Source organism: Meleagris gallopavo, chromosome 13, assembly GCF_905368555.1.
Source record: "Meleagris gallopavo chromosome 13, MGAL_WU_HG_1.1, whole genome shotgun sequence".
Classification (NCBI taxonomy): domain Eukaryota; kingdom Metazoa; phylum Chordata; class Aves; order Galliformes; family Phasianidae; genus Meleagris; species Meleagris gallopavo.
In genome coordinates this window covers 6,956,744-6,981,547 of record NC_139416.1, presented here as the reverse complement: position 1 = coordinate 6,981,547, position 24,804 = coordinate 6,956,744, and the positions used below count along the sequence as shown (strand labels likewise).

Here is a 24,804-nt window from a genome sequence, read left to right as displayed (position 1 = left end):
TTATTCACAAGACAGCATAAGTTCACCTAAATCCTTCACATTCTTCCTAACACTACAACTACATTCTTCTCTCAACACTCGATCCAGCGCAGTTTCCTGTGCTGCTCAATTCTTCTCTGGATAAAGCCAGAACCAACAGCCTCTAACGCCACCCAACATTTGCCTTATCTATAACTATTTTATAATATAGTTGTTCATAATATTATTTTTCAATATGTTGTGTATACTTAAGATGATCTTCTGTGGCTTTTCAGTCCTTCTTCCAAGTTACTCAACAGAAAATAAACAGACTTCAAGTGGTCACATAGTCTATGACTCTAAGATACAATCAGAACACTACTAGATACCTAGAACACAGCTGAAAGATGATTGCCTAAGGTTCTTGAAAACTTCCAGTGACAGAGACTTTACAACTTCTTCCCCAAAACCTATTTCAGAGTGAGTTTGTCTTTAAAGAATTTGGTTTTAACAGCAATATGAGAGTTACGTTAATGTGGGTCAGTTTAGGTGTGACATTTTGAAAATTTAAGCTCTCAAGTGTACACTAAGTTCTTAGCACATTCTATAATCAAATATTGTAGTCTTTTGGGATAATCCTTGTGAAGCTGACATGTAATGGGGAACCTGCAACAAGTCACCCTTTAGATAGTCAGTTACTATCCATCTGTAATATTGTTTGGTTATACATGTTGCATGATATAAACGCATTGTTTTCTTATAATAGTTTTGTTTTCTTACATTAATTACTAAATACTTTTTAATAGCAAAATACTACATGGATATGAAGCTACACAGCTGTTAATTATTCGTTTAAGCATAAATGTAATGTGGCACAACTTTCTGAAAATACTTGGAACTGTTAAGAAATCCAAACATCTTGTTAATAAGCAGTCTCAGCAACTCACCTAATGTTTGGTTGTGTCCCCAGAAAATGAACACTGAAAGTTCATCTTTGCCATGATTTTGGGTGCGGGTAGTCAGGAGGACATCCATTTGTGAGTCACCATCATAGTCTCCTGGAACTACACTGGTTATGATAACACCTAGAGATCTAGAATTAGAAACAAATTTTAAAAGGCCTCAACTGCAAATAATAGGACTAATGTGTGTGACCAAATACGAGTACAAAGCAAAACCAAAGCACACAAATTGTGGAAGGGGGTGGGAAGTCACATCTACTATTTAATTGTGTGCACGACAAAACTTGTTTCCAGATATTATGCCACACGAACCACAAAATTAAAAAAGGAAAACAAAAGAGTACCAGAAATTACTCAAAAAACCTCTTGCTAAAGAGCTCACCTAAGCACAAGCCGAACCACAAAGGTAAACAGATAACATCAGAGTGTTCTAGTCCTGACTGACTGTAAAGATACACTTCCCACCCCCCCCACCCCCCCAAAAAAACCAAAACAAAACCAAAACACTTATATTATTTCACCATTCAATACCAACACTTACTTCATCGGTAACTTAACACGGGGCTTAAAGTAAGGTTCCTTTTGGTCTGCCAAAAAGATAATCAATTCATTTCCTGCAAAGCAAACCAGGCAACATATAAACCTGACAGATAAGGATCATAAGTGGCTTATATAAAAAACAATGTTTTTTTTTTTTAAAACATTACAAATGGTAATTCCTCACAGCATCAAAAATACAACCACTTCTTCCTCATTAGAAAGGAAGCAAAAGAAATACTTCTTCAGTATAATACTAAAAACTTAATTGTATCATTAACATCATCTACTAGCATCAGAGGTATGCTAATGTCAACAATGTTCTTTGGGGCTTCTGATTAAACCTCTTTTGCTATTGTTATCATATTTGAAACTTCCTATACTGAATTAGCAAATTCTACCTGGAAAAAATATTAGGCATCAATTCTGTATAAACATTTACAGCAAAAAAAAAAACTTGAATGAATTATTCTAACATTGTCTTTGACACAGTAGGATCTGATACTTTTTTGCTAAGTCTCCTGACAAAAGCAAGTTAAGAAACTCAGAGAAGTAACCTGATCCCCAGCAGAACTTCCTTATTTGCAATAATACAAGCCACAGACTTTCAGTTGCTTCAATGCACTTCCATGTCAGATGGCATTCTGTTAGATTGCCCCTCTGCTGCCATCTGTTACACAGCAACAAAACCTGCCAATACCCCATTCCATCTACTGCCATACCAACAACATCCACCTTCGACATTGTGGGCTGACACATTAAAATTGGAGACCTTACTTTCTAAGCAGTCCTTATACTTTTACAAGTAAAATCACAGCTTAGAACTAAAGGAAAAAAATACAATGTCCTTACTCATCTTTTATTATGTTTGTTTCCTTAATTCTCTAATAAATTCACCTGTAGCATCCCAACATGTAAGAACTAGGATATCTACATGAAAATAATCCTATAGCTCTAAACTGGAACTACTAGAGCATATTTCAAGGACATAATTCAGCAGCAAAGATCAAAGCTGTGAAAGGGCAGAATAAAAATTTCCTAGTTATGAAAAGAAAAGATAGCTGCCATAAATGTGTTTGCAAAGGAGAAGATGCCAACAAATGAGTAAATGAAAACAAACCCCTTCCAAATAGATAGAGGCAACCAGTGCAGTCCCATCTGGCAAGCTAATACAGCCAGGGTTGCATGATACATTCACAGATGAATGAGGCTGGCACACGAGAGAAAGAAGCCTGCTAGCTAGTGGAGCGTCTGATAATAAAGATGTAGGTCAACTGCTGAAACTCATAACATTGATTTCATGCTGTTACAATAGGCAATAGCAGATACAGCTGCTTTAAACCAGTTTTGGATCACTCAAGAAAAGCAGAGGTCACAATCCAGTAATAAAGAAGAAATCATTCACACCTTTCTAAGGGTCAGGGACCACTGTGCACTCCAAAGCAGATAATCTCTAAGTAGAGATGCTTCCTCTGTGACTGCCAGCTCTTAAACAAGATTAGGGAGGAGTGGAGACCGAGTCCACCCCTTCCAGTTGCAAGGTGAATTGCTTCCAACTGTACTCCAGGGCTGGCAACACCCCTTCATCAGGTGCTCAGTCACTGGTTCAGACCACGACTTAACAGTTCCCATACACACACTATAGACTTTTATCATCTAGGTGGTAAAAATAACAGCACTGAAGCAGATGCATCTTTACACACATTAGGTTCCAAGTTAATTATGCTTCGCTAAATGAGATTTTACAGCCACTAAGAACAGATTTATGTAAAGTTTGGCTCAGTGTTCATTAGCAGTGAAAACAAACAGACTACTGGGAATTATCAGAGGACAACTATAATTGTGATACCTCTACATCAACCTGCGGTGCGCACATCCTTGGTGTTGACAACAGTTCTTGGTCCTCAAAGAATACAAAAGAAAGGGGAAAGTGTATGCAAGAGGTTAAAGGAAAGGGAAAAACAACAATTAAGTGGCTCTGAAATCCACTATCTGAAAATCTGAGCGAGGATACCAGAGAAGTTTCCAAAACTCTCCACTGAAATGTACGAAGGGAACAACTCTACATTGCCCTACATTAGTAGAGACATCAAACAGAAGTGGAAGGTGGATTAAACAAATAACAGATGTGGGCTTCCCACCTTCCTGTTTCCAGGCAGCAGTGACCACAGGTGTGCAGTGATTTGGGCCCTCCCTTCAGCTGGGCACGGACCCGAGGGAGCTGATGGTCTTCTTTCTACGTGAGGCTCCACTCGGCCCAGCACCACAACAGCACTCGAAGCAGGCTGACATGTAACCGTCCTCTATACAAGAGTGAAGCATTCTGTACCTCCGCATCCCAAAATACCACGACAGTACGAGAAAACAGCCTGTAGGAGCAAATCTCACACTGCGGCCATCACCTCCGTAGGACGAGGGCTTTATCCCAGTTTTAAGACCAACTTCTCCTAACCGCAGCCGTGCCGTACCGCAAACACCATCTACCACACCGGAAGCACCTCGGAGGTAACACAACCAACGACGTTACCCTAGAGAAGCACTCCCTATTCACCGCTCTCCCTCCAGCGCGACCCTGGTGACAAGACGGCCATGGACAGCAGCTGCCAGGCGCAGCCCGGTGCTCACACGGCCCGACCCTCAGCGGGAGCGCGGAGCCCCGCACCGGACACGGCACCGCTCCGGCCCGGCCCCACCCCGCGCTCACCGCCGCGCAGCACGAACAGGTCCGTCTGCTTGTCCGAGTTGAAGTCTCCGAAGGCCGCCGGCGTGCCGTAGGCCTCGGCACCGAACAGCTGCGCCGTGACGTTCTGCAACGCGGCGCCGCGCCCCGCCAGGGCGAGCAGCGCGAGCAGCGCCAGCCCCGGCGCGAGGCGGCACCCCACCATGCTGCGCCGCTCCTGCTCCCACCGCCCCGCCCGCCGCGCTTTACGGCAATTCGGGGCGTGCCCGGCGCCGCTGACCCGGCGGCTTTGCGACAGCGCCGCGACGGCCCGCGCGGGGGCTTACGGCCGGTGGTGGTAACTGGGCGGAGATCGCTGCCGCGGCGCCCAGGGGACGAAGTGGCGTCCCGGTGCGAGTGGAGCGGCGGGAGCGGAGGCGGCTCGTCGGGATGGCGGCGGTGGCCGCGGCGGCGGCGGCCCATATGGCCGACGTCAGCTGGAAGATGCTGGAGCTGCGGGCTCGCACCAAGCGTTCAGGTCTGACCGCCCGGCTCCGTCCCGGCAAGGCTCCGCGCCCTCTCCTCGCCGGCGCCTCTCCCCCGCACTAACCGCCCTTGTCCCGCTCTCTCCTTTCCCTCGTGCAGCCCGCTCTCCTTCGCCTTGCTACCGGCTCCTTCCCGCGGCCGTTCCTCTCCTGCAGCTTCGCGTGTCACTCAGCGCGGGCCCGGCCGCCCCGAGCCGCTCCATCCCGCCGCGCACCTGTTGCCGGCGCATGCCCCGCGCCTCAGGAGCCCCGCTTGGCCGGGCCCGCGCTGCCCCGCTCTGCAGCCGCCCCTCGCCGGGCGCGGCGCCGCTCCCATCCTCACACGGGGTCGCGAGCCCCGAATTTCGGCCGCCTGAGCGTGCGTGCCCTCGAAGGAACGGAGGTCCGGATGGTGCCGGGTGCTGGACGGCACCGCGCTGGGGGTAGCCGCTTCTGAGGGCAGTGCTGTGTGGTGCTGTTCGGAGATTTGGCAGAAGACTTAGAAAATGAAGTCCCAGTTTTGCCTGGTGTCCCTAGGGTAAAGCTTTGTTGATTTTTAACGTGAGGATTTCCTGTGCAGAACTAGGAGCTCAGGCTCAGCCTCAGCCCACGGGCTGGATGAGGTGCACTGTAGGGACCTGGATTCTAAACCCCTGCTGTTTTTGGTTTAGTTTTTGTTTCTAAATGCAGGACTAGCAGGGCTTCACCTGGCAGTGCTGTACTGGAAACAGTTTCCCAAAGGATCCCTGGTGCTTCTCTGTTTGTTACACACTCTTGCAGAGCTCAAACACGATTTTTGGGTTTGTGTTGTTGTAGTAATGAGGGTCAGACAGCGGGGGAGAGAGGTGGGTCTTCTGGACGGCTCACAGCAAAGGGACCAATTGCAGAATGCTGGCATAGATGGGACTTGGCAAATTCTACTTATGCATAGTACTGATCTTCAAGCTACAATTATTAAAGGATGCCCATGGTTTGAATCACGTGATAGCCAATACAGATTATACAGTGCTGCTGTCTGTGAACTGATTTATGAACGTAGCCATAGAGCACAAGATAAAGCCTGGGTCCCATGTGCTTGAGTGTGTGAACCCTGAGTCGCAGGGCTGTGTGCTGGCCAGGGGTCCCTCTGCAGCTGTAGGCATTTGGCTGATTTTAAATGCTTGACTTTTTCTTTGCTGCTTCCTTCTACTTTTTTATTATATGCGTATTAAAGTCTCTTCTGCTGTAGTGATAGGCTGTTATTGGAGTTCAGTTGCTTCTTTTCCTGTTCAGAGGTTTTGTCACTTAGAATCTAAATAAATTTATTTACTGAAGAAATAATCCTGATTTTAGTTCAAACGTCTTTCTGATAAATGAGTTGGTTCTGAAGTTAAATTTTCTATGTTCTAGTTCAGGTAACATTCTAACCTAAAAATGTCATGTTCTTGTTCCTCAAATTTACTCCTACATTTTTATAACTGTTTAGAAATGTATGTAGCTTAAAAGCTCTCACGCTTAATTTCTGGCAGTCAGAAGGACTGTGGCTGTTATTGTCATGGGAAGCAGCTGCAGTGCCCCCAGCCTGCCCTGAGTTGAGTGAAATCTATGCTGAGTCCCAGTTTGCTAACAGCACTGCTTCTATTTTTAATGTGGTGCTTGGAGTAAGATAAATAAGTATGGAACCTACCTATCTGTTTAGGCTCATGTATGTTAAATGCGTGAGCGCTTCACGCTTTACAACTGGGAGTAAGGTATCATTTAAGACCCAGTCCTGTAGGAGATAATGCTTATGTATGTTAAACCTGAATTACGTTTTGGCCAGTAAAAACAAGCTTTACTGAGATTTTTTTTCTTCCCGAAGTGATGAAGTGTTGTTTCATTTGTTGCTACTGATAATTAACAGGAGCAGATCATAATGGTGTTCAGCAAGGTGTCCAGCCTGCAACCTCTGAAATTTTAGCTAACGTAAAGAGCATAAGCTGCTTTAAAGATTTGGAACAACTTGTCATCTTGTTTTCAACTGGTGTTTTCTTTTTGCACCTTTCAATTGGCAGTTCTGCTTCAGGTTACAGGCGTTCAGTACCATAAGCAATTTATGACTGAAAGGAGCATCCTACTGTAAATTCCGTATCAGATAAAGGCAGCGCTATGCATAAGCAGAATTCTAGCTCTGCACTTAGTTTTGCTTTATGCTTTTATGTGTATTAATTAATCATTTTTATACAATCCTGAGATATTTAAAATAGATCTTATTCATCATCTATAGATTTTAGTAGCACTTTTTGTATGAAAAAAAACCTTCTGTGGAATGTCCAAAAGATGGAGTTTGTGTAGCCTGTGCCATTTTACTTATTTAAGTTTTATTGAAGGAAAAATAAAAATGATTTGTACAGTGGAAGAGGGAAAGCATAAAATATAACAAAATGGTACTGTCCTTTGTGCTCTGTACAATCTGTCATTTTAATAACTCCACTAACATTGCTTTCACTTAATTTAATGCTGGTTGCCTTTAACATTTACTAAACAGTTTTGAAAATTGCTGTAGCTTAGCCTGAGACGTTTGTGATTAGCTGCACCAATTTGAAATGGCCAGTTTGGATGATGACAGAACCTCATCTGCGCATGCTTTTTTAAAATTTGGTAAGTGTGCAGTTCTGTGTTTTTATTTGTGGCTGTTGAACCCAACAAAAATATAATTGCTTTGTGTTTTATGCAGTGTTTTGTGTTTGCAGCTTTTTTGAACTGTGTAACTTAAAAACTCTGGAAATTGAAATCTACTGTTCAGTTCTTCCTCCTTGGTTTTGGTTTTCTTTTGTTTGTGTTCTGGCAAGGATAACAGTCTCTGAACTGAATTTTTAAGATGGTGGTTATGTGAAAAGCGTGCTAATAATGGTGTTAAGGTTTAATTTCTTACGAGAAAAGCAACAGGACTTGTTTAGAGGAAAGGAGTACAATTTCCTGTAAGTCAGTACTGGTTCTAAAGATTGACTTTTGGAAGTTAAGTGGTAGTAAAATAAAGCCCCATGGCACAGCTTCTCCTTAGGTATAAGCTCATGTACATGAAACAATTGAGACTATTACAATTTTTACCTTAATATATTTTGAAAAGCGTTTGACAGGAACAAATGTGTCACTATAAGTGAAGAAGCCAATCTGGGAAAACCGTCTGGAGGATTCTTGTTTAGTCTGCACTGAAACACATTAGTGGTACAAGTATAAGTGAGTGTTATCGGATAAGAGGATTTCAGCTGTCCTTTGCCACTTGAACTGCCCTGCCCTGCCCATAGCATTTCCCCTTTCAACACCAAGAGACCTGGAATTTTAATATTTTAATTAAAAACAAAAAAAGCTCTTTGCTAATTATCTTGATGCTCTTTCATATTTCCATTACTAGTTAAGATACGAAATAAATGATTTCAGGAGTTTTAGGAGGCAATGCTTTGAGTTCTCATGCTGAGAAATGATGATTGCCTTGAATATCCAGAAGGGCTTCTCATCTTGCCTGTAGCATTTACAAGGTTTGTGTGGCAGGTGGTGGCATTTTGGTGTATTTTGGCTATGTGAAGCTCCTGTGAGCTGATGTGGCAGGCTTTGTTTTATTGTGGTCTTCAGTAGCTTTTTTGTGTTTAAAATTCTGAAATAAGAATTTTGTCCAATAATTGTAATGGACAAACAAGAGGTTACTTCAGATAATTAGGAATAGAGAAAGTACACGCTTTTTTCTTTTTCCATGAAATTTTAAATTATTTTGAATTTTTCACAGTTAAATGCACTGTTGAACATAAGATTTTTGTTGATAAATAGTAATTGATGAGTTTTGTCACTTTAAAACATTCAAATTAAACAAAGTTTTACTCGTTTGTACCTGTGCTGTTATTGCTTAGTCTCAATAACACTTCATCTCTTGTGTTTACTTCTAATGTTTGTTCATGCACAGGAGTACCTTTACACCTTAATATCTTTTCTCTATTTTCTTATGGTGTTTTCACTGAAGTGCAGAACTGCTCAGTTTGGAAGGGATGTCAGGAGTAGTGCTGTTCCAGTTTCTTGTTCAGAGGAGAGTCAGCTCACAGTTTGCTCCTGTGTGAACTGTATGAGTGCCAGCACTACAATAGCTACATGTTAAGTTTGTGGAATCATTCACTTCAGATATGTAAATATGAGAAATGAATTTTCCTTCTAGTGGAAGATAAACTAATTTCTTGCTTCTGAAAGTTATTTTCCCATCTTGCCTTGCTCAACTCCATGAATTGGAGCTTTAAAGCAGGTTTGTTTCCTGGCAGATAACTGTTAAGGTACTAGTTCTAGCATTTCTCTTCAGTACCCTCAGCTCAGAAGAGAGGATGGGGATGAACATTGGAGGATATGACTTGTTGATAATACAGAATTATTCTTAAGCTTTGCTATGTGAAGAAATGAAATCCTCTTTGGTCCCAATTACTGTAATGTGAAGATGTTATTACCAGTACTAATATCAGGCAGTGATATTGCTGTGATCTGAGATCCAGAACTTGCCCGCAGCTCAAGTGTTGCATTACATCCAGAATTAGTGTTGCGTTCAAGGATTGCAGTCATTTTTGATTCTCATGCCATACATCAAACCTAGAAAGAAGTTTGATGTTTTCACGCTTTTTTGTTTGTTGTGTTCTGATACTTGTTATGCAAGTGTGCATTTGCTTGTGTTTTTCTGGCAGATGAAATGCTAGAAGTAACATTCTTGTCATGTTGCTTCCATTCACTTGTGGTTAAACTTCAGGGTGTTTGTTGCTTGTTGGGTTTGATTATGTACATTGTAAAAGTTGAACCATCAATCTGTCTTAAAATAGGCAAATTTTTAACTGTAGACTAGGTTCAGAGGTGTGTAGGTGAGAATTTGGGAAGAGGATTTTGAAATGCTGTGTATATCTATTCAGTCTAAACGTATAGGCAGTTTACAGCTCTTCCCCGAAGAGCAATTAATGCTAATCTTGTACATAACTAGAACAAAACCGAAGCAGAGGAGATGAATAAATTGTTGATTTTTCCTGAAATTGTTGTACATTTGAGTTTCATGTGTTAATGTGTTTGTATAGTTCCCATGTCTTGTAGAAGTTCTTACTTTGTAGAAATGTTACTGTAGTTCTTCATTAGGAATTGATGTCTCTTCTATCAGTTACTGTGCTGTTTCAGATCTTTCCTGTTTTCTAATCCTTTGGAAGGAAATAACTCCTTTTTAGTAATTCTTCAACTTGAAGAATGATGAAACTTTGGAACTTGTAAGTGGTAGGAACTATTTCTGAAATAAAGGAGGATTTATTTTCCCATTTTCCAATCAAAGAATGGATGTAGTGTATTTAGTGCACTGTGAAGAAAAACAGGGAATTGGAGTTGGGCTAAGGATTTTGACTGTTCTCTTAAAAGCCATTAAATGTCTTTATGCAGGAAGCAGCTCTAATTTCCTATCTGTTAAGGTTCTTTGTCATTTTCGAGTAGTTACTGACCTGCAGCAATCTGCTTCTGATTTAGGGAAACAGTAGGCATACTTCATTTCTGTGATTCTTGTGGGAAGAAAATGCCATCTGCCGTATACTCTATTCAAATTTTGTATAGGGTTGTTATGCTAAGTCAGCAAGATACTTTTTATATTTCTTCGTACCACTTATTTACCTTGAATGAAACTTGCAATGCGTGATTACAATGAAATATTTATGAGAAATAGTCGTTGAAATTACCATCCTTGTTCCGAATGCTGACATGCAAACAGAACGCTCAATTGCATGTGTCATTCCTTCAGTCTCAGTGCTGAGAACCGGATTGCACATGTCATTCGGTTTCAGTGCTGCAGAGTCTTCAAGTCTTGCTGTCACGTTTTCTTCCAGTTTTAAAACCTATATTAAGTATGTAATTGAAAATAGCTTTACGTAGTAGTTCATGTCTTGCTGAAATGAACTGTCAAATAGATTCTGGAAAAGAGTAAGACGGCCTTTTTTTTTTTTTTTTTTTTTTTTTTTAGCTGTCCTAAAAATACTTGCTAGTAGCTTCCAGTGGGTGTTGGTCTCACTATGAATCCATCTGGGGCACCTCGCTTCTTGTTGGTTCTGCCTGTTTGTTGCTTTCGATTTGATTGTGGTACTAATGAGAAATAATTTACCACAATGCTCTGGACATGCAAACAGAACGTGGTCTGTGTTTCTCTAGAGGTTTTCAAGAAAAAAGTGGCACTGAGGGACGTGGTTAGTAGGCATGGTGGTGATGGGTCGATTGTTGGACTAGATGGTCTTGGTGGTCTTTTCCAACCTTAATGATTCTATGTCTTTATGTCAGGTATTTAAGTAGAGTGAATGCAAGAGCTCAGTTTTGAGTGGTCTTTTAAACAATTTCTCATACGTGTACTCTTTAAATAATAAACACTTTTGCCTATCTTCTTGATCTTTGATTCACTTCATCCTTTATCTTTTTGTATCATCAACAGTCAATTCTGACTGTTTCATTTATTTCTTCTGGTAAAGTTTGATATATGTGAAAGAATATAGTTTGTGGGTACTGATGCATTAACTTTTGCATGCATTTTATTATATTCAGTCTTCTTTCTGCCCGAAGTTGAAGTCTTCATTCTATGAAATAGAAGCCAAGCACGTGCTTTTTGTTCATGATAACTTTTTGTTTTTCTGTTGGCCACAGATGGTCACAGATTGTCTGGTAAGTATGTAAATTAGAGCAGTGTTTCTAAACCTTGTGTGTTTGTGTATGTGTGCCTGTGAATGCTCACGTAGTGTAGTGCTGGCCTTAGTGGTCTGCAGGAAACAGGCATTCTGAACCTGCTTCATGCATAGGTGTGCGGCGCCATAGGTGTGCATTGCAGAGTTAACAAGTATAAGAATTTTTTTTTGCCTTTGAAAATCTAGTAAGTAAATATTGCTGAAACTTGCTACTTTATATGCAAAGAAGTGGCTGACTAAAGATTTTTCTGTCCTACTTTGACTGTGTCACCTTGTACAATTACTGTTACTGCAGGTTAACATTGTGTGCTTTTGCTCCAAAACTGAATTAAAATAACAGTATAAGTCGTGAATCTTCTAAAGCACAGAAATTCCAATTAATATTGCTTTGAAAAAAAAAAAGTTCAGAATGTTGTTTTGTTTTTTTTTTAAACGGAAGATCCAAGAACTGTGATGTAAGTTGTTTTTGTTTTGTTTTTCCTATTATAAAGCAACTTCATGTCTTTTAAATTATTTTAGGCAACTAAACAAGTAGTCTTATGTGCTTCCCTCTCAGGTCCTTTCCCATCTGCACATATTCCGTGCGACTTATCTCTCCCAATGAGGAAAGGCAGGGTGGCAGTGGAAGGTCCACTGTGTGGTCAGACATTACCAGAGAACCCAGTGCAACAGACACACGGGATTCTGTTCAAGCTGAGGTGGTGTTTTTTGGTGGGAGAAAAGGAATTTTTAAGTGTTGCTATTGCGAAGCAAAAATGATTACTAATGAGCAGCAGGGAAACAAGAAACATTCCCCAGTCTCTTCACTACAGGATTTAATTAATAAAGCCTCTGTCACCACTCCATACATTTGTTTGGTTCGATTGAGAGTCCTGTATCTGGACATTCTCTTTGTCTAACGTTTGGATATGTGCTGGGAGTGCAAAAGAAGCAATGTGAGTAGGAGTACTCTACTGCATCCTGCCAGAGCTGCTTGGCTGCCTGAGCTTCCTAGGCAATTCCTTTCTCTGAGCTTTTCAGAAAGGCAGCATGCAGTCCGGAAAGGGGAAATTGTCATTCTTCCTGTTGCAAATGACTCTGTGGGAGTTCTTGCCATCTAGAACACTGAATAAAGCCACAGTGATTTATGGAAGAATATGTCACTCTTAGATTATAAACTGGAAATGGTTTACCTCAGCGATTTTTAAGAAATTTATCCTTCTACTACATTTTCAGGTACAACTAGGGAGTAGTCTATGTATGGGACACTGCTACAGAGAGATCTAAGAAATTAAGGTTCATAGGAAACTCTTGACATTTAATATGCTCTATATGCTAATATTGTCTCTAACAAATATATGTTTGTGTAGTATTTACTCCAGTTAAATGTGTAAGAGACATTGAGGATCTGCTTGGAGACAGTGTTTGTGTGGACAGGTACTGAAGAAAGAAAGTAGATAGAAATCTTAGGTTCTGTGAAATTATAGAAATGATTTATTTTTTGTTTCAATTGAAATTAGATGAATTGGTCCTTTGCTTAATTAACATGAAAAATCATACTGCAGTTAAGTAATAGTAGAAATTATTTAACTAATTTTTATCTAATTTTTTTCTTTTTTTTAGGTTCAATTTATGAGCCACTTAAAAGTATTAACCTTCCTAAAGCTGAGGGGGAAAGTTTGTGGGATAAATTAGACCATTACTACAGAATTGGTAAGTAAAAAATTGATTAAGAATTATTCATACCTTGACAAATTTTCACTGCAACTTGTGCAAGTATTTACAGTTAAGATTATAACAGTAAGTAGCTTTATGTTAAAGTGATATATGCAATTTCCAATAAGGATTTCTGTTTTCTGAAAAGCAAAGGATTCTGTCATTACAATTTCTCATGTTTGCCATGATAGTATAATACATGTATTTCATGCATTACTTAACAGTATTTAAAAGTCATGGTATATCAAAATTATCATCTGCATTTGCCAAACAGTAAAATAAATTCTGAGTATCACCTGATAGTCTGAGATGAGGAGGGGATAAAAGTAATCTGCTCATATTTTTAAGTGTTTCAGCTAGCCCCAAGTATGAATTGGAATTGATATTTACATGCTAATTATCATTGCTACTTTATTCCTGCTAGGGATAGTTTCCTAAATTTCTTCTTGGAGTTTGAAAGAAGCAAAATTGGTAGGACAGAATTATACTTTTTGTTGAAAACAAAGAATTTATATTGAAAATCCAATCCCAGCTGTAACAGTGAATTAGGATTTTTTTGGATGTAACAGTGATAAAATGGTAGCTTATTATTGTGGTGCTAGTCAGAGAGAGAATTTTGTTGGAGAGATTCTGTACAGAGTGGTTTTTGCTATAGAAATAGTCATAGATTATTAGATGATTATTTTTTATTTTTTTCTGTAAGAAGTTATAATCTGACTGTCCAACCAGCATAAAAAAGGTTTTTGTGTATGTCTCTCCTGAACTTTATATTTTATTGGCTGTAACTTACCACACCTTGATCTATTCACATGCAGAAACTGGTTAACTCATTGTTAACACTGTTATTTCTTTTTCCTTTTTTCCAGTTAAGTCCACACTGTTGCTTCATCAAAGCCCAACCACAGGTCTGTTTCCTACGAAGACCCATGGAGATAACCACAAAGCAAAAGTACATGACAATCTTTACTGTGCTGCGTGCTCCTGGGCATTAGCCCTTGCTTACAGGTGAATAACTTTTAAGTTAGCATCTCTGCCATATTACTTTTGATTGTGCAATTTTAAAAGATTATCATAGAATGGCTTGGGTTGGAAGGGCCCTTTAAAGCCCAAGCCCATCCAGTTCCAACTCCCCTGCCATGAATAGTTTTCCACCTTCCACATCAGGCTGCTCAGGGCCCCATCCAACCTGGTCTTGAGCACCTCCAGGGTTGGGGACTACAAAACAATATGTAAGTCGTAAGAATAACTTGTTACATTTGTTGAGGAAGTGGAGAATACGCGGGAGTGAAGGCGCCGTAAAATACAAAGGGCTTCACAACTAACATTGCAGTTACTTACTATAAAAGGTTCTGGAAACAAATAACATGATTGTCTTAATGGGAGAATTGTATCACCAGTTCTACCTGAATGTTAAGGAAGTATTCATTGTCTCTAACCTTGCTTCCTCAGCCACTCAAGCATATATAGGCAGCTCAAATGTAGTGTTTTGAACAAAGATGATAGTGTGTAAATATTGAGTAATTTCCTTATTTTCTCCTTTAGTTACCATCTAATGGTGAGATAATAATCATGCTCTTTGACAAAATTCTGGTATATTTTACTGGAGTAGTGCGAGAAATAGTATGAGCAGCTACTTCCTGATCTACTTAGCAGGAAAAAAGGTTTTGAGTTTCTTTTTTTGTCTCTGTTTGTTACTTGAGATTCTATACTGAGACATTAATGTGAAAAAAGCATTTATTAAAAATTGTGTCCTAGAAATGCTGTTTCAGAATGAAGCTTTTTGAAACAGAAGATATAGATCTTTGTAAGTTCTAGTCTGTGTTTACTTCTGAAAAGGCCAAAAATGAGGCAATTAATATTCAGAAAGCATAATTGTTATTCATTTATATTACATGGAAATCTTTGCATCTTTCTTTCAATTATTCTTTCTTTGGGTGAAATAAAAGCAATTTGTAAGTGAAAAAAAAAAAACAGGAAAATTTGAGAAGGAAGAATAAAAGGGGCAGAGGTGGTGGTTCTGAATTTTAAGCTGCTGAAAGCGCTCTATGGAAAGAAACATGGCATAGCATTGCTTGAGTTGTTCAGACTTGAATTCCCAATTTGTAGAATCAGAGAAGATAATAAATAAAATGTGTTGCAGTTTGAAGGAAGGGAAAAGTAGCAGCACAAGTCATTTATTTTACTTCCACTTATGCTTGGAACAAGGCCCTGGGCGTCACTGCTGCACGGTGAAATTCCTTTGATGGGCAAAAGTTGATGACTGAAATTAAGTGTATGGCTAAAATCCAAAACAGGCCAAGATACAAGGCTTACATGGTATTCTGCATGAAGTACCAGATCAAAATCTCTCTGCTTGACTCATGCTACTGGTAGTGTTCAATAAAAGCTAAATTCCTAAGAACCTGTTATGAAAACAAATGCTGCTGTTGTGAATAAAAGAAGAAAAATGTAAGTTGTTACATGAGGACTTCAGAGCCTTTTGTGCTTTTTACTGCTCTTCGGATTTATAGTAATATAGAGAATAAATCCTACTCTGAAAAAAACATTGCCCGTTTGTTTTATGTTTTAATTCGTTGTTTCCCTTATACCCTCTGATGCGAACTTCATAATTGAAAGGAAGTACGTATTTTATATCTAGGATTATCATTTAAGTAGTATGTTGGATACGCATGAGTTTTGAAGTTACCTCTAACTTTCAAATTTTCAGCATAGGTAGCAAAACTTCAGCGTAAGCTGCTGTTGTGTTCCTGATGGTGAGAAAAGAAAATATTCCTATGCTTAAAGTGGGCAGAGAAATATCAGTATGCAAATTATGGTACTTTGCATATTTGAATCAGAGAAATGCTTTCTTAAGTATAGGTAGGTGAGAAAACCTAATTTTCACCCTGAAAAACTCAGTCAGAAATCAAGAGCTGGGGAAGGCTAACCAGTGAATGCAATCGTCAGGCTTGTTTACCCACAGTAACTTTCTTGTTAAAATAGTTTGAGATTTGGCATTGTTTTTAGTGTGTCTTCCGTGATGTAACAATGGTGAGTATTGTTTTAATTCATGGTATCAAATAACTGAGGTGTTTTGACACGTTTCTAGACATTGTGTAGGTAACTTTCAGAACCTGCATGCATAGCTGTAGTTTAACATGGTAAGTGAAGTGCTTAGTTATGAATGGCAGATGCAGTGCAGAATTGAAAGCACTTTTACATTTTGGATTTCTCAAAGAACACTGGCTTGAAATGTTATAATAACTTCTATTGGTTTTTTTGCCTTTGTGCCTTTTGAAACAGGAATGTTTGTGTAAGTTGCAACATAACCTAAAAATACAGATTTTAATTTTTCTTTAGTGACAGAATGATGGGTAGGGCTATAAGAACGTTGATATGGGTGAAGGCACCAGACAGTGTTAATTAAGTACTTAATTTTCCAAATTGCTAATGTGCCTTTTATTTTCTTAATGCATTTCCAATTTGTTTTATGAGTTATCTCTCTTAACCAGGCGTATTGATGATGACAAGGGAAGAACTCATGAACTGGAGCATTCTGCTATAAAGTGTATGAGAGGAATTCTCTACTGCTACATGCGTCAGGCCGATAAGGTAAAGTACTGTAGTGTGGACAGAAGCACTCACTTAATTTTAAGGGATTAATTAAGCTGTAAATGCTAACTCCTAAATATAGATAAAATTCAAAAGGGAAATTTAGTATTACTGTGTGGTCCAGTAAAGAACAGCTGCTTCTTTTTTGCCAGGTTTGCATTGTTCTAAGAAACAAAAGAAACAAGAATTTTGCAAAGGGATTGAACAGCAAGGCATATTTGAAACCTCTTGGGGTTCATTTTGTAGTTATTTACCTCATTTAAACATTAGGTTGTTTGTACTGTGGGATTTTTTTTTAATGCCTTTTGATTGCTTGAGTGGAAAGGTACAGAATGTCATTTAGCTAAGGTTAGAGAGGTTCTTTGGTCTGTGAACTTTGTTATTGCATTTTTTCATTACATACATGGTCATTAGGATTATTTGGGCTGCTTTCTGCAGCAGTCTTATTTGGTGTAATGCTGTAAATTCAGAAGGGCAGTAATCCAAAGTGAATGAGGAAATAGTAATTTATTTATGTTATAATACAGTTACAATTTATATATGTATATATTCAGCCTGTAATGCTCTTGTCAACATATAAGGCTTCTCCTTGTCAAAATTTAGATGTAGTGGTTTGGTTTTGCACAGTGGTTAGCAGTAATGCTATAGATAGTTAAATATATGTATTCTGTGTGATTATTTTAAGTTTCATGTCACTGAGTTTAAACCATTATTAAAAGTCATTTTCACATTACTGTGAAGTTCGCATTGCTTATAAGTACACAAACTGGAATGTAAAATCTGTGGCATGTGTCAGTAGTGATAATAATAGTAAGAAATCAGCCATGTTACAGTGGCATTTATGCTGACATATTTTTCCATTTTCCTTGTAGTCTCAGATTGTTAAGTATCTTGACCTAAATTGATCCTGTTACATTCAAGCTGTTACTTTTCTCTTTCACATGGAATGGTTTGTTTTGAGGATGATAAATGCATTTATGATTAATAAGTATTAAATTAACACAGTTGTCAAATTGTTGATGTACTGGTTGTCATTTTTCACTTTCATGACTATAAAAGGTTTCCATTTCCTGCTGTGTAGTAATAAGCTATCTCTGTTACCTGACAGACATAATTCAAATTTCATTTTATCTGAGGGGCTTTGTATGTGCTGACCTCATGCTAAGGAATGGTAGTTAAATGGTCAAGGAATCTTGACCTCCAGCAAGAAGAGCTTTATACCAAAGACGTAAGGGAGAGAGAAAGTTCTTCGCTGTCAAGTGAAGAAGTGGTCAATGATGGTAGGCAGACAAAGGGCCCAGAGTGCTGTAAAGAGAAGGCATGTAGCAATCAGCTCAAGTGGATTGGCTCCAAGTGTATGTATGTGAATAAGGAAGTACCTATGGGACAGCGTTATGGAGGAGAAAGCTTTCATGCCCTTAATGCGAAATAAGTGTGCTTGGATGTCTCCCAGAAGTACCCATTCACTGCATTGTGGGGAAGAAACAGGGACGGTGAGAAGAGTGTTGTGCAGATCTTGGGCTGTGATCTCAGTGGAATCACAGAAGCATGGTGGGATAGCTCATGTAACTGGAGTGCTGTGATGGATGGATGCAGGCATTTTAGGAAAAACAAGAGAGGAAGAGGAGTCGCCCCACATCCGGGAGAGCATGGAATGCATGATACATTGCCTAAGGAGAGCTGATGAATCACCTGGAAGCTTACAGTATCCAGCACATTTTCAGTACTGTAACTTCACAGTAGACATGATAAACTTCAGCATGTTTTCTACTAAAGTTTCAGCCCTACTACAGTGAGGTGTTTGACCTGAAGGTAAAGATGAATAAGTATCTGGAGCTTCCTGTAAGATATTTTTTTTATGAAAACAAAATAAATTAGAAAAATGGACTGAATATTTTTTGTTGTTCCACTATATGTCTACTTTATGTATAATGTAAGTTCTGATATATATTGGGATTGTAGTTTCTAAGTTCACATAGCTTGATGCACACATAAGGAAATTTTGAAACACCTGAGTTATATGTATAGTGAATTTGCAGTTGTCAAGGATGCAGAAATCATTGACTTTGTTTTTATGTTTATGGTCTTAATTCACTTTTAGGTTCAGCAGTTTAAGCAAGATCCTAAACCCTCTGGATGTCTTCATTCTGTTTTCAATGCACATACTGGAGATGAGGTCTTCTCCCATAATGAATATGGCCATCTTCAGGTAAAGTGTGTGTGCACATGTGTAAATGAAAGTCTGGATGACCTTTAATAATGTTACTCTTTCGATTCCTTTATGATGGAGCATCTCAGAATTTGTTTAGATTTGAGTTAGATGTGTTAACCATTGTAACATTAAATTTCTTTCTGCATCTTTTCATGAAAAAGACAGACTGTTTTCAAATATAGTTCAGTAGTATATTTTGGTCACAAGGTAGTGAAATAGCTGTGGGAGTTTGGAGGTGAATGGTTGTTTCCTTTTAATGACGCTGCTTTTTGAGACCAAATGACAGCTGTCTGTAAATAATCCTGGTATGAAATATTTGTATTAGTCAGTAAAATGAAAGAATTACTGTGATTTTTGCAATGAATTCTTAATTTTTTATTAACATTCCCAGCTTAATTGTCTTTAAGTCTGAGAAATTTTTATTCATAGCAAAGATTTAATGGACATTGTCAACTACTTTGTCTAGTTACAGAGTTGTTGCTTATTATTTTGTGCAGTTGTTTCTACTCAGATTCATTGTATAACTGCTCTATTCATTGTGCAATTGTCTTCTAATTTTCTAAAGCATTGATTTACTTTTTTTTCTTCTTACCTTTGGTCCCCTTTTTGCATTCTTGACTGTGTCCTTTTGTGTTCCCATAAACATATGTATTCTTAAGTCAGAAATCACACTGAAATTATTCTCGAGTGATTGAGGTTGATAATTATTTAATTTCATGGTGCCAACATCACCAAAATATTTATACAGTAGAGGTATTGGATTCAGAAAAGCTAAGTTCTTAGAAGAATGAATTGGGGAGTTATCCTAAGTTGGCATTTTGACATATCTGGTGTATTTTTTTTTATCTATAGAAGGAAACAACAGTTTTGGGACCTGGGAAGCGTTGTATAATGGTTCTAAGTCTCAATTTTCCATGAATGCACATTTCCTTCTGTCATCAGCAGATCTCTAGCAGTCAGAGGGTAACTGTGGGAAAGAAAGGAGTATGCTAAGTAGCTGGCCAGCCAATGTTGCTGTACTTGATGCTTCTCAGATTGTATTAAGAAATTGAAGTTAGTGGTCTTTAAATCTTTTGGAGTTTATAGAATCTGAAAGTTATTCATAATCTGATTTATGATGAGAATCCAATTTATATTCTGGATAGTTTCTCAAAATTTCATATACTGAAGTTGTGTTTTTATATCTCACTGAAGTAAGGTACACTTGCTTTCTCTATTGAAGATTTACAGATTCTCAATTTTGTTGTAATTCAGTGTAATAAAAGCAGTCTTACTTTGAGTAATTGATAGACTCTTACTTTGATTCATGGTAGACAAACATTATAAAGCTTGTCCAATACAGCTACTGAAGGTAATTGTTGTTAATATAAGTGTCATGTATTGCAACAAAACAGAACTTTTACATAAAGATCATCATTGTGAATGTTACAATTATACTTCTGTCATGTGATAATGCTAAAGATCCAGTTATGGATAAAGTGATCTGTTTGTTAGATATGCTGTGTGTACTGTTTGATGTGTATTTGCCTTTTGGTGAATTGCCACATGTAAACTTGAGCAACTTATGATTGATATGACTTCCTGTCAGCCAAAGCAGTATTCCACAGCAAAAAGAATTTTATTTTTTACAATATAAATAATTTGGTTCTTTCACCTTTTTTATTGTTACCACATCTATTTATATAGGGTAGTTAATATATTACGATAATATTTTTGAAGAACCAAAACTAATCCTGTGTTATACCAGTACCATCTTTATTAGTAAGTTTGCGTTTAACTTCTTTGTTTATTTGACTCCAGTAAACGTAATTATTGTTTCCATTCTGTCTTTAATTACTTCAGATAAATGCTGTGTCATTATTTCTCCTCTACTTGGTTGAGATGATCTCTTCGGGGCTGCAGATTATCTACAACACAGATGAGGTACAAAATGATTTCTCATGTTACAGCATGCTTTAACTTGTCATTGCCAACTCTGAAGTAGTTATTCTGGAAATATACTGTAGATATTTTCCATTTTTATTGGTCCTCATTAAAGATAAATGCAATGGATGGACAGTGAAATAAATGAATAGTTAGCAAAGAGATGGATAGACAATGAGTCAATGTTGCATGACACTGGAAACTTTTATAGTTCCCTGATATTTCTGAAAGATTCGTGGCTGACGCTGAAAAGGTCTGCTATGACAGTAAGTTTGTTATTATAATAATGCTTTGCTTGAATGGACAATTTTATATTATGGTTAAAAAAAAAAAAAGTTTATTCTGAAAAAAAGATAATAATGGCCTTGTTGAAGATAAAATCATATCTTGATAACATGATGTCCTGCTCCAAAATGAGGCTTGATGTTGAGACAGAAGTGGGAACTATGGATTTATTTTATTTTATTTTTCTTAATCTTGAAATGTTTAAACTTTCTCTGGACTGCGAACAGTTGCTGCGGTTTTGCCTTAAAAGCATTAAATGTAGTAATATTTAAAGGAATAAAGATTTTTCCAGTAGTAGCATATTTGCTTTTTATTTCTATAACATAAATGTTCATAAATGACTTCTCTTTAGATAAAACTAAGAGATGCAACTTACTTCCTCTCTCATGACAACCTAGTTAGATCATATGATAGCTTTGTATTATTTTTTCACAATTTCTTATATCTGTGAGGAAGCAGATGTATATAATTACTCATTTATTTAACTTGGCATATAAATTATATTATCTTCCAGACATTTTCATTTAATTACAAAATCTTCAGAAAATAAATGCATTGTCTACTGTCTCCTTTCAGTGGAATTCTTCACCTCAATGTCAGGATGTCTGTATTTCGTGGGATACTACTCTAGTAATCTGTGTGGTACAAAAATGTATTGAAAGAAGCCCGGAAGAAGAAAATGCATGATTATTAATTCATGAATGCATGAAACTATGGCTGTCTAGGTCCTCAGAATGCACTGCTTCCAGCATTTAATTAAAAAACAAAACAAACAAAAAACCAAAAAAACTATTTTATGGTGTTACCTGTAGAAGTTACAGTTGTGATATAGTATCAGTTCAGCCTCAGGCTACCTGACTGAATAGTTCTTAGACATATATGTTTTTAATATTTGAAAAGGAAATATCTTCCTTTTATTACTTCTTTTTCCAAAATTGAAATAAATTTTTACACCTATTGCAGATACCTTTACTTTACAACATTAAAAAAATCACCTAAACTGCAAGTTTATCCCTTTTGGCTTGTGTTTTGTTTGCTTGTTTTTTTTGTTTTTTGTTTTTTTTTAAACCCACAAACATAAAAACAAACAAACAAAAAACCACACACTTAAGTCGTCTTGGCCAATGGTAATGTATAAGAAGAATGGAAATTACATTTATTGCCACTCATGAGTAATTTTACATTTGTCTTCAACATGCCTGTCTCTTTGAAAGTCAGAGTTCCGTGGTGAATTGGAAGACTCAGCTTTATGAAAGTAAGATAAGATTGCTGAGTAACTTTGAAGCAATTGTGAAATTTGCATGGATGAGCTTAGGATGGTTTCTGATCATTAATCTTCTGTAAACATTCTGTCCTATGTGCTCTTTCAGAGAACGCGTGGCTCCAACAATGTTTAAGTCCAACAATGACTAACAGCTAGAAAAGCAAATACACAAGTAAGATATTTTTTGTAGAATCATATAATGGTTTGGGCTGGAAAGGACCTTAATTTAGTTCCAACCCAATATTGTGGTCAGGGTTGCCACTCACCAGATCAGGCTGCCCTGGGCCTCATTAAACCTTGCTTTGAACGCCTCCAGGGATGAGGCACCCACAGCTTTTCTGGGCAGTCCATGCCAGTTCCTCACCACCCTCTGAGTAAAAAAAATCCACATAATATCTAATTTAAATCTCCCTTCTTTTAGCTTAAAACCATTCACTCTTGTCCTATCACTATCAGAAAATGGATAAACTCTGTCTCCGTCTTGCTTCTAAGATCTTTTCAAGTACTGGAAGGCTTCAATGAGATCTCCCTGGAGTCTTCTCTTCACCAGACTGAACAAGCTCAGCTACCTCAGATTTACTTCATAGGAGAGGTGCTGCAGCCCTCTGAAATGTTTGAAATAATTCATTGGAAAAGTGATGTTGTCTTTAAAAGGATGGATTTATGGGATCTGATGTTCCACAGTTGAGCTCTTAAGAATAATTAACATGGAATAGGAAGTTCACTGTCAGTTCTAGTGCATGAAAATCTTCCTGTGGTTAAAACTTATAAATTATCTTTTAGATTTTCAAGTTTTTTATTGAACACAAAAACACATCTTTTTTTGTTCCATTTTTTTTCCCGAATGAATACTGTTTTGCTGGTGCACTGCATGAATGTAATTAATGACTTCCCACTTGTCAGTGAAATAGCAGCTTTATGTTAACAGTGCATCACTGTTCTCATAAAATACGTGCATAAACAGATGTTGGCAGAGTAGTAGACAATGATCAGGATAACGATGGACAATAGTGATTGCTGAAAATAGTAGAAATGAAGGAAGGGTTTGTATGTTTGAAACAATCAAATACTACCTAACAAGTGTTGAAAAGCTAAAAACCTTGATCATAAAGGAACTGTTATGCTGCATATGATTGCTCACATTTAGAGAATTTGGACTCACCAGTAGATGGGTCAAGATCAAATTTTTTTTGTTGCTTAAGTATAGTGGTTTTTAGATCTGCTTGCTGCTGAACAGTAGAATGAAAGATGTTACCTGTCAGATTTAATTGTCCAGCAGAGTAAGAGCTATCTCCACGTCTCAGCTCAAATTACAATAGAGACATAATAATTTTTAATGGTTTGCCAACATACTTCATTAGCAGAAGTCTTCAGAACTGTTTAAAAAAGAAGTGGAATCACAGACTCATAAGGGTTGGAAGGGACCTCTGGAGGTTATCTCATTCAACCTCCTGCTAAGGTAGGTTCCCTACAGCAGGTTGAGCAGGAAAGTGTCCAGGTGGGTTTTGAATATCTCCAGAGAAGGAGACTCCACAACCTCCCTTTCAGCCTGTTCCAGTGCTCTGTCACTCTCAAAGAAGTTTATTATCGTATCTTTATGGAACTTCCTGTGTTCCAATTTGTTTCCATTGCTTCTTGTCCTGTCTCTGGGCACCAACAAAAATAACCTGGCCTCATTGTTTTGACACTCACTGATTAGATATTTATAAGCATTAATGAGATCCTCCCTCAGTCTTCACTTCTCCAGGCTGAGCAGTCCCTCAGCCTTTCCTCATAATGGAGGTGCTTCAGGCCCCAGTCATCTTTGTATCCCTCCACTGGACACTCTCCAGAAGTTTTATTCTTTCTTGAGCTAAGAAGCGAAGAGCTGGGTACAGTACTCCAGGTGTGGCCTCATCAGGGCAGAGTAAAGAGGGAGGATGACCTCCTTTGACCTGTTGGCCAGACTCTTTTTAATGCACTTCAAGATATAATTGGTCTTCTTGGCTGCAAGGGCACACTGCTGACTCACAGTCACCTTATTATACACCAGGATGCCCAGGCCCTTCTCCACAGAGCTCCTTTCCAGCAGGTCAGCCCCTAACCTGTACTGATGCATGTGGTCATTCCTCCCACGGTGCAGGACTCTGAACTTGCTCTTGTTGAACCTCATCAGATCCCTCTCTGCCCAAAGTTGTTATTTCTAGCTGAGGTTCTTTTCTAGGAATTAGTATCTATGTTTTTGCCTACTTGGTTTATGCTGTTTTTCAACATAATATTTAAAGTAAGTCCTGAGGACACAGCAGGATAGAACTGACCAAACCTTAGAACACACTGCTGTTTTCTTAATTGTTTAATCCTATTATTTTCAAGAATGATGAAGAGAGTAACAATGAAATGGAAGAGTACTGCAGTGGGCATTGTACATGCCTGTCAATTCTTCCTAAATAGTAATTTCAAGGAGTTGCAGTCAGTGATGTACTTCAGCCATTGCTTTATAGAAACGTTTTCTTTGAGCACTTGTTCATTGTGTTCATT

The 24,804-nt window shown here is 38.2% G+C and overlaps 2 protein-coding genes across 8 annotated transcripts in view; one reads left to right on the top strand and one right to left on the bottom strand.

Annotated features, from left to right (window-relative positions):
• ITFG1 (integrin alpha FG-GAP repeat containing 1) overlaps window positions 1–4,408 on the bottom strand; it is a 71,434-nt gene extending 67,026 nt beyond the window's left edge. For all 3 annotated transcript variants that reach the window (XR_014886178.1, XM_085235166.1, XM_085235167.1), the window contains exons 1-3: window positions 4,162–4,408; window positions 1,462–1,534; window positions 906–1,051 (exon numbers count right to left, since the gene is read on the bottom strand). Coding sequence is in view for 2 of the 3 variants with exons in the window: in XM_085235166.1 (XP_085091292.1) it covers window positions 906–1,051; window positions 1,462–1,534; window positions 4,162–4,342 (400 nt within the window). In the remaining variant the exon portion in view is untranslated. The remainder of the gene's footprint in view (window positions 1–905; window positions 1,052–1,461; window positions 1,535–4,161) is intronic.
• Window positions 4,409–4,440: 32 nt separating this feature from the next.
• Window positions 4,441–24,804, top strand: part of PHKB (phosphorylase kinase regulatory subunit beta) — a 66,764-nt gene continuing 46,400 nt past the window's right edge. The window contains exons 1-7 of one of the 5 annotated variants that reach the window (XM_085235156.1): window positions 4,513–4,654; window positions 7,165–7,259; window positions 12,920–13,009; window positions 13,879–14,017; window positions 16,504–16,603; window positions 18,705–18,812; window positions 20,658–20,738. In XM_085235156.1, the coding sequence (XP_085091282.1) occupies window positions 7,205–7,259; window positions 12,920–13,009; window positions 13,879–14,017; window positions 16,504–16,603; window positions 18,705–18,812; window positions 20,658–20,738 (573 nt within the window). In that variant the 5' untranslated portion in view covers window positions 4,513–4,654; window positions 7,165–7,204. Of the gene's footprint in view, window positions 4,655–7,146; window positions 7,260–12,919; window positions 13,010–13,878; window positions 14,018–16,503; window positions 16,604–18,704; window positions 18,813–20,657; window positions 20,739–24,804 lie in introns of all 5 variants that reach the window. The other 4 variants (XM_085235155.1, XM_085235157.1, XM_085235158.1 and 1 more) reach the window with 4 other exon arrangements.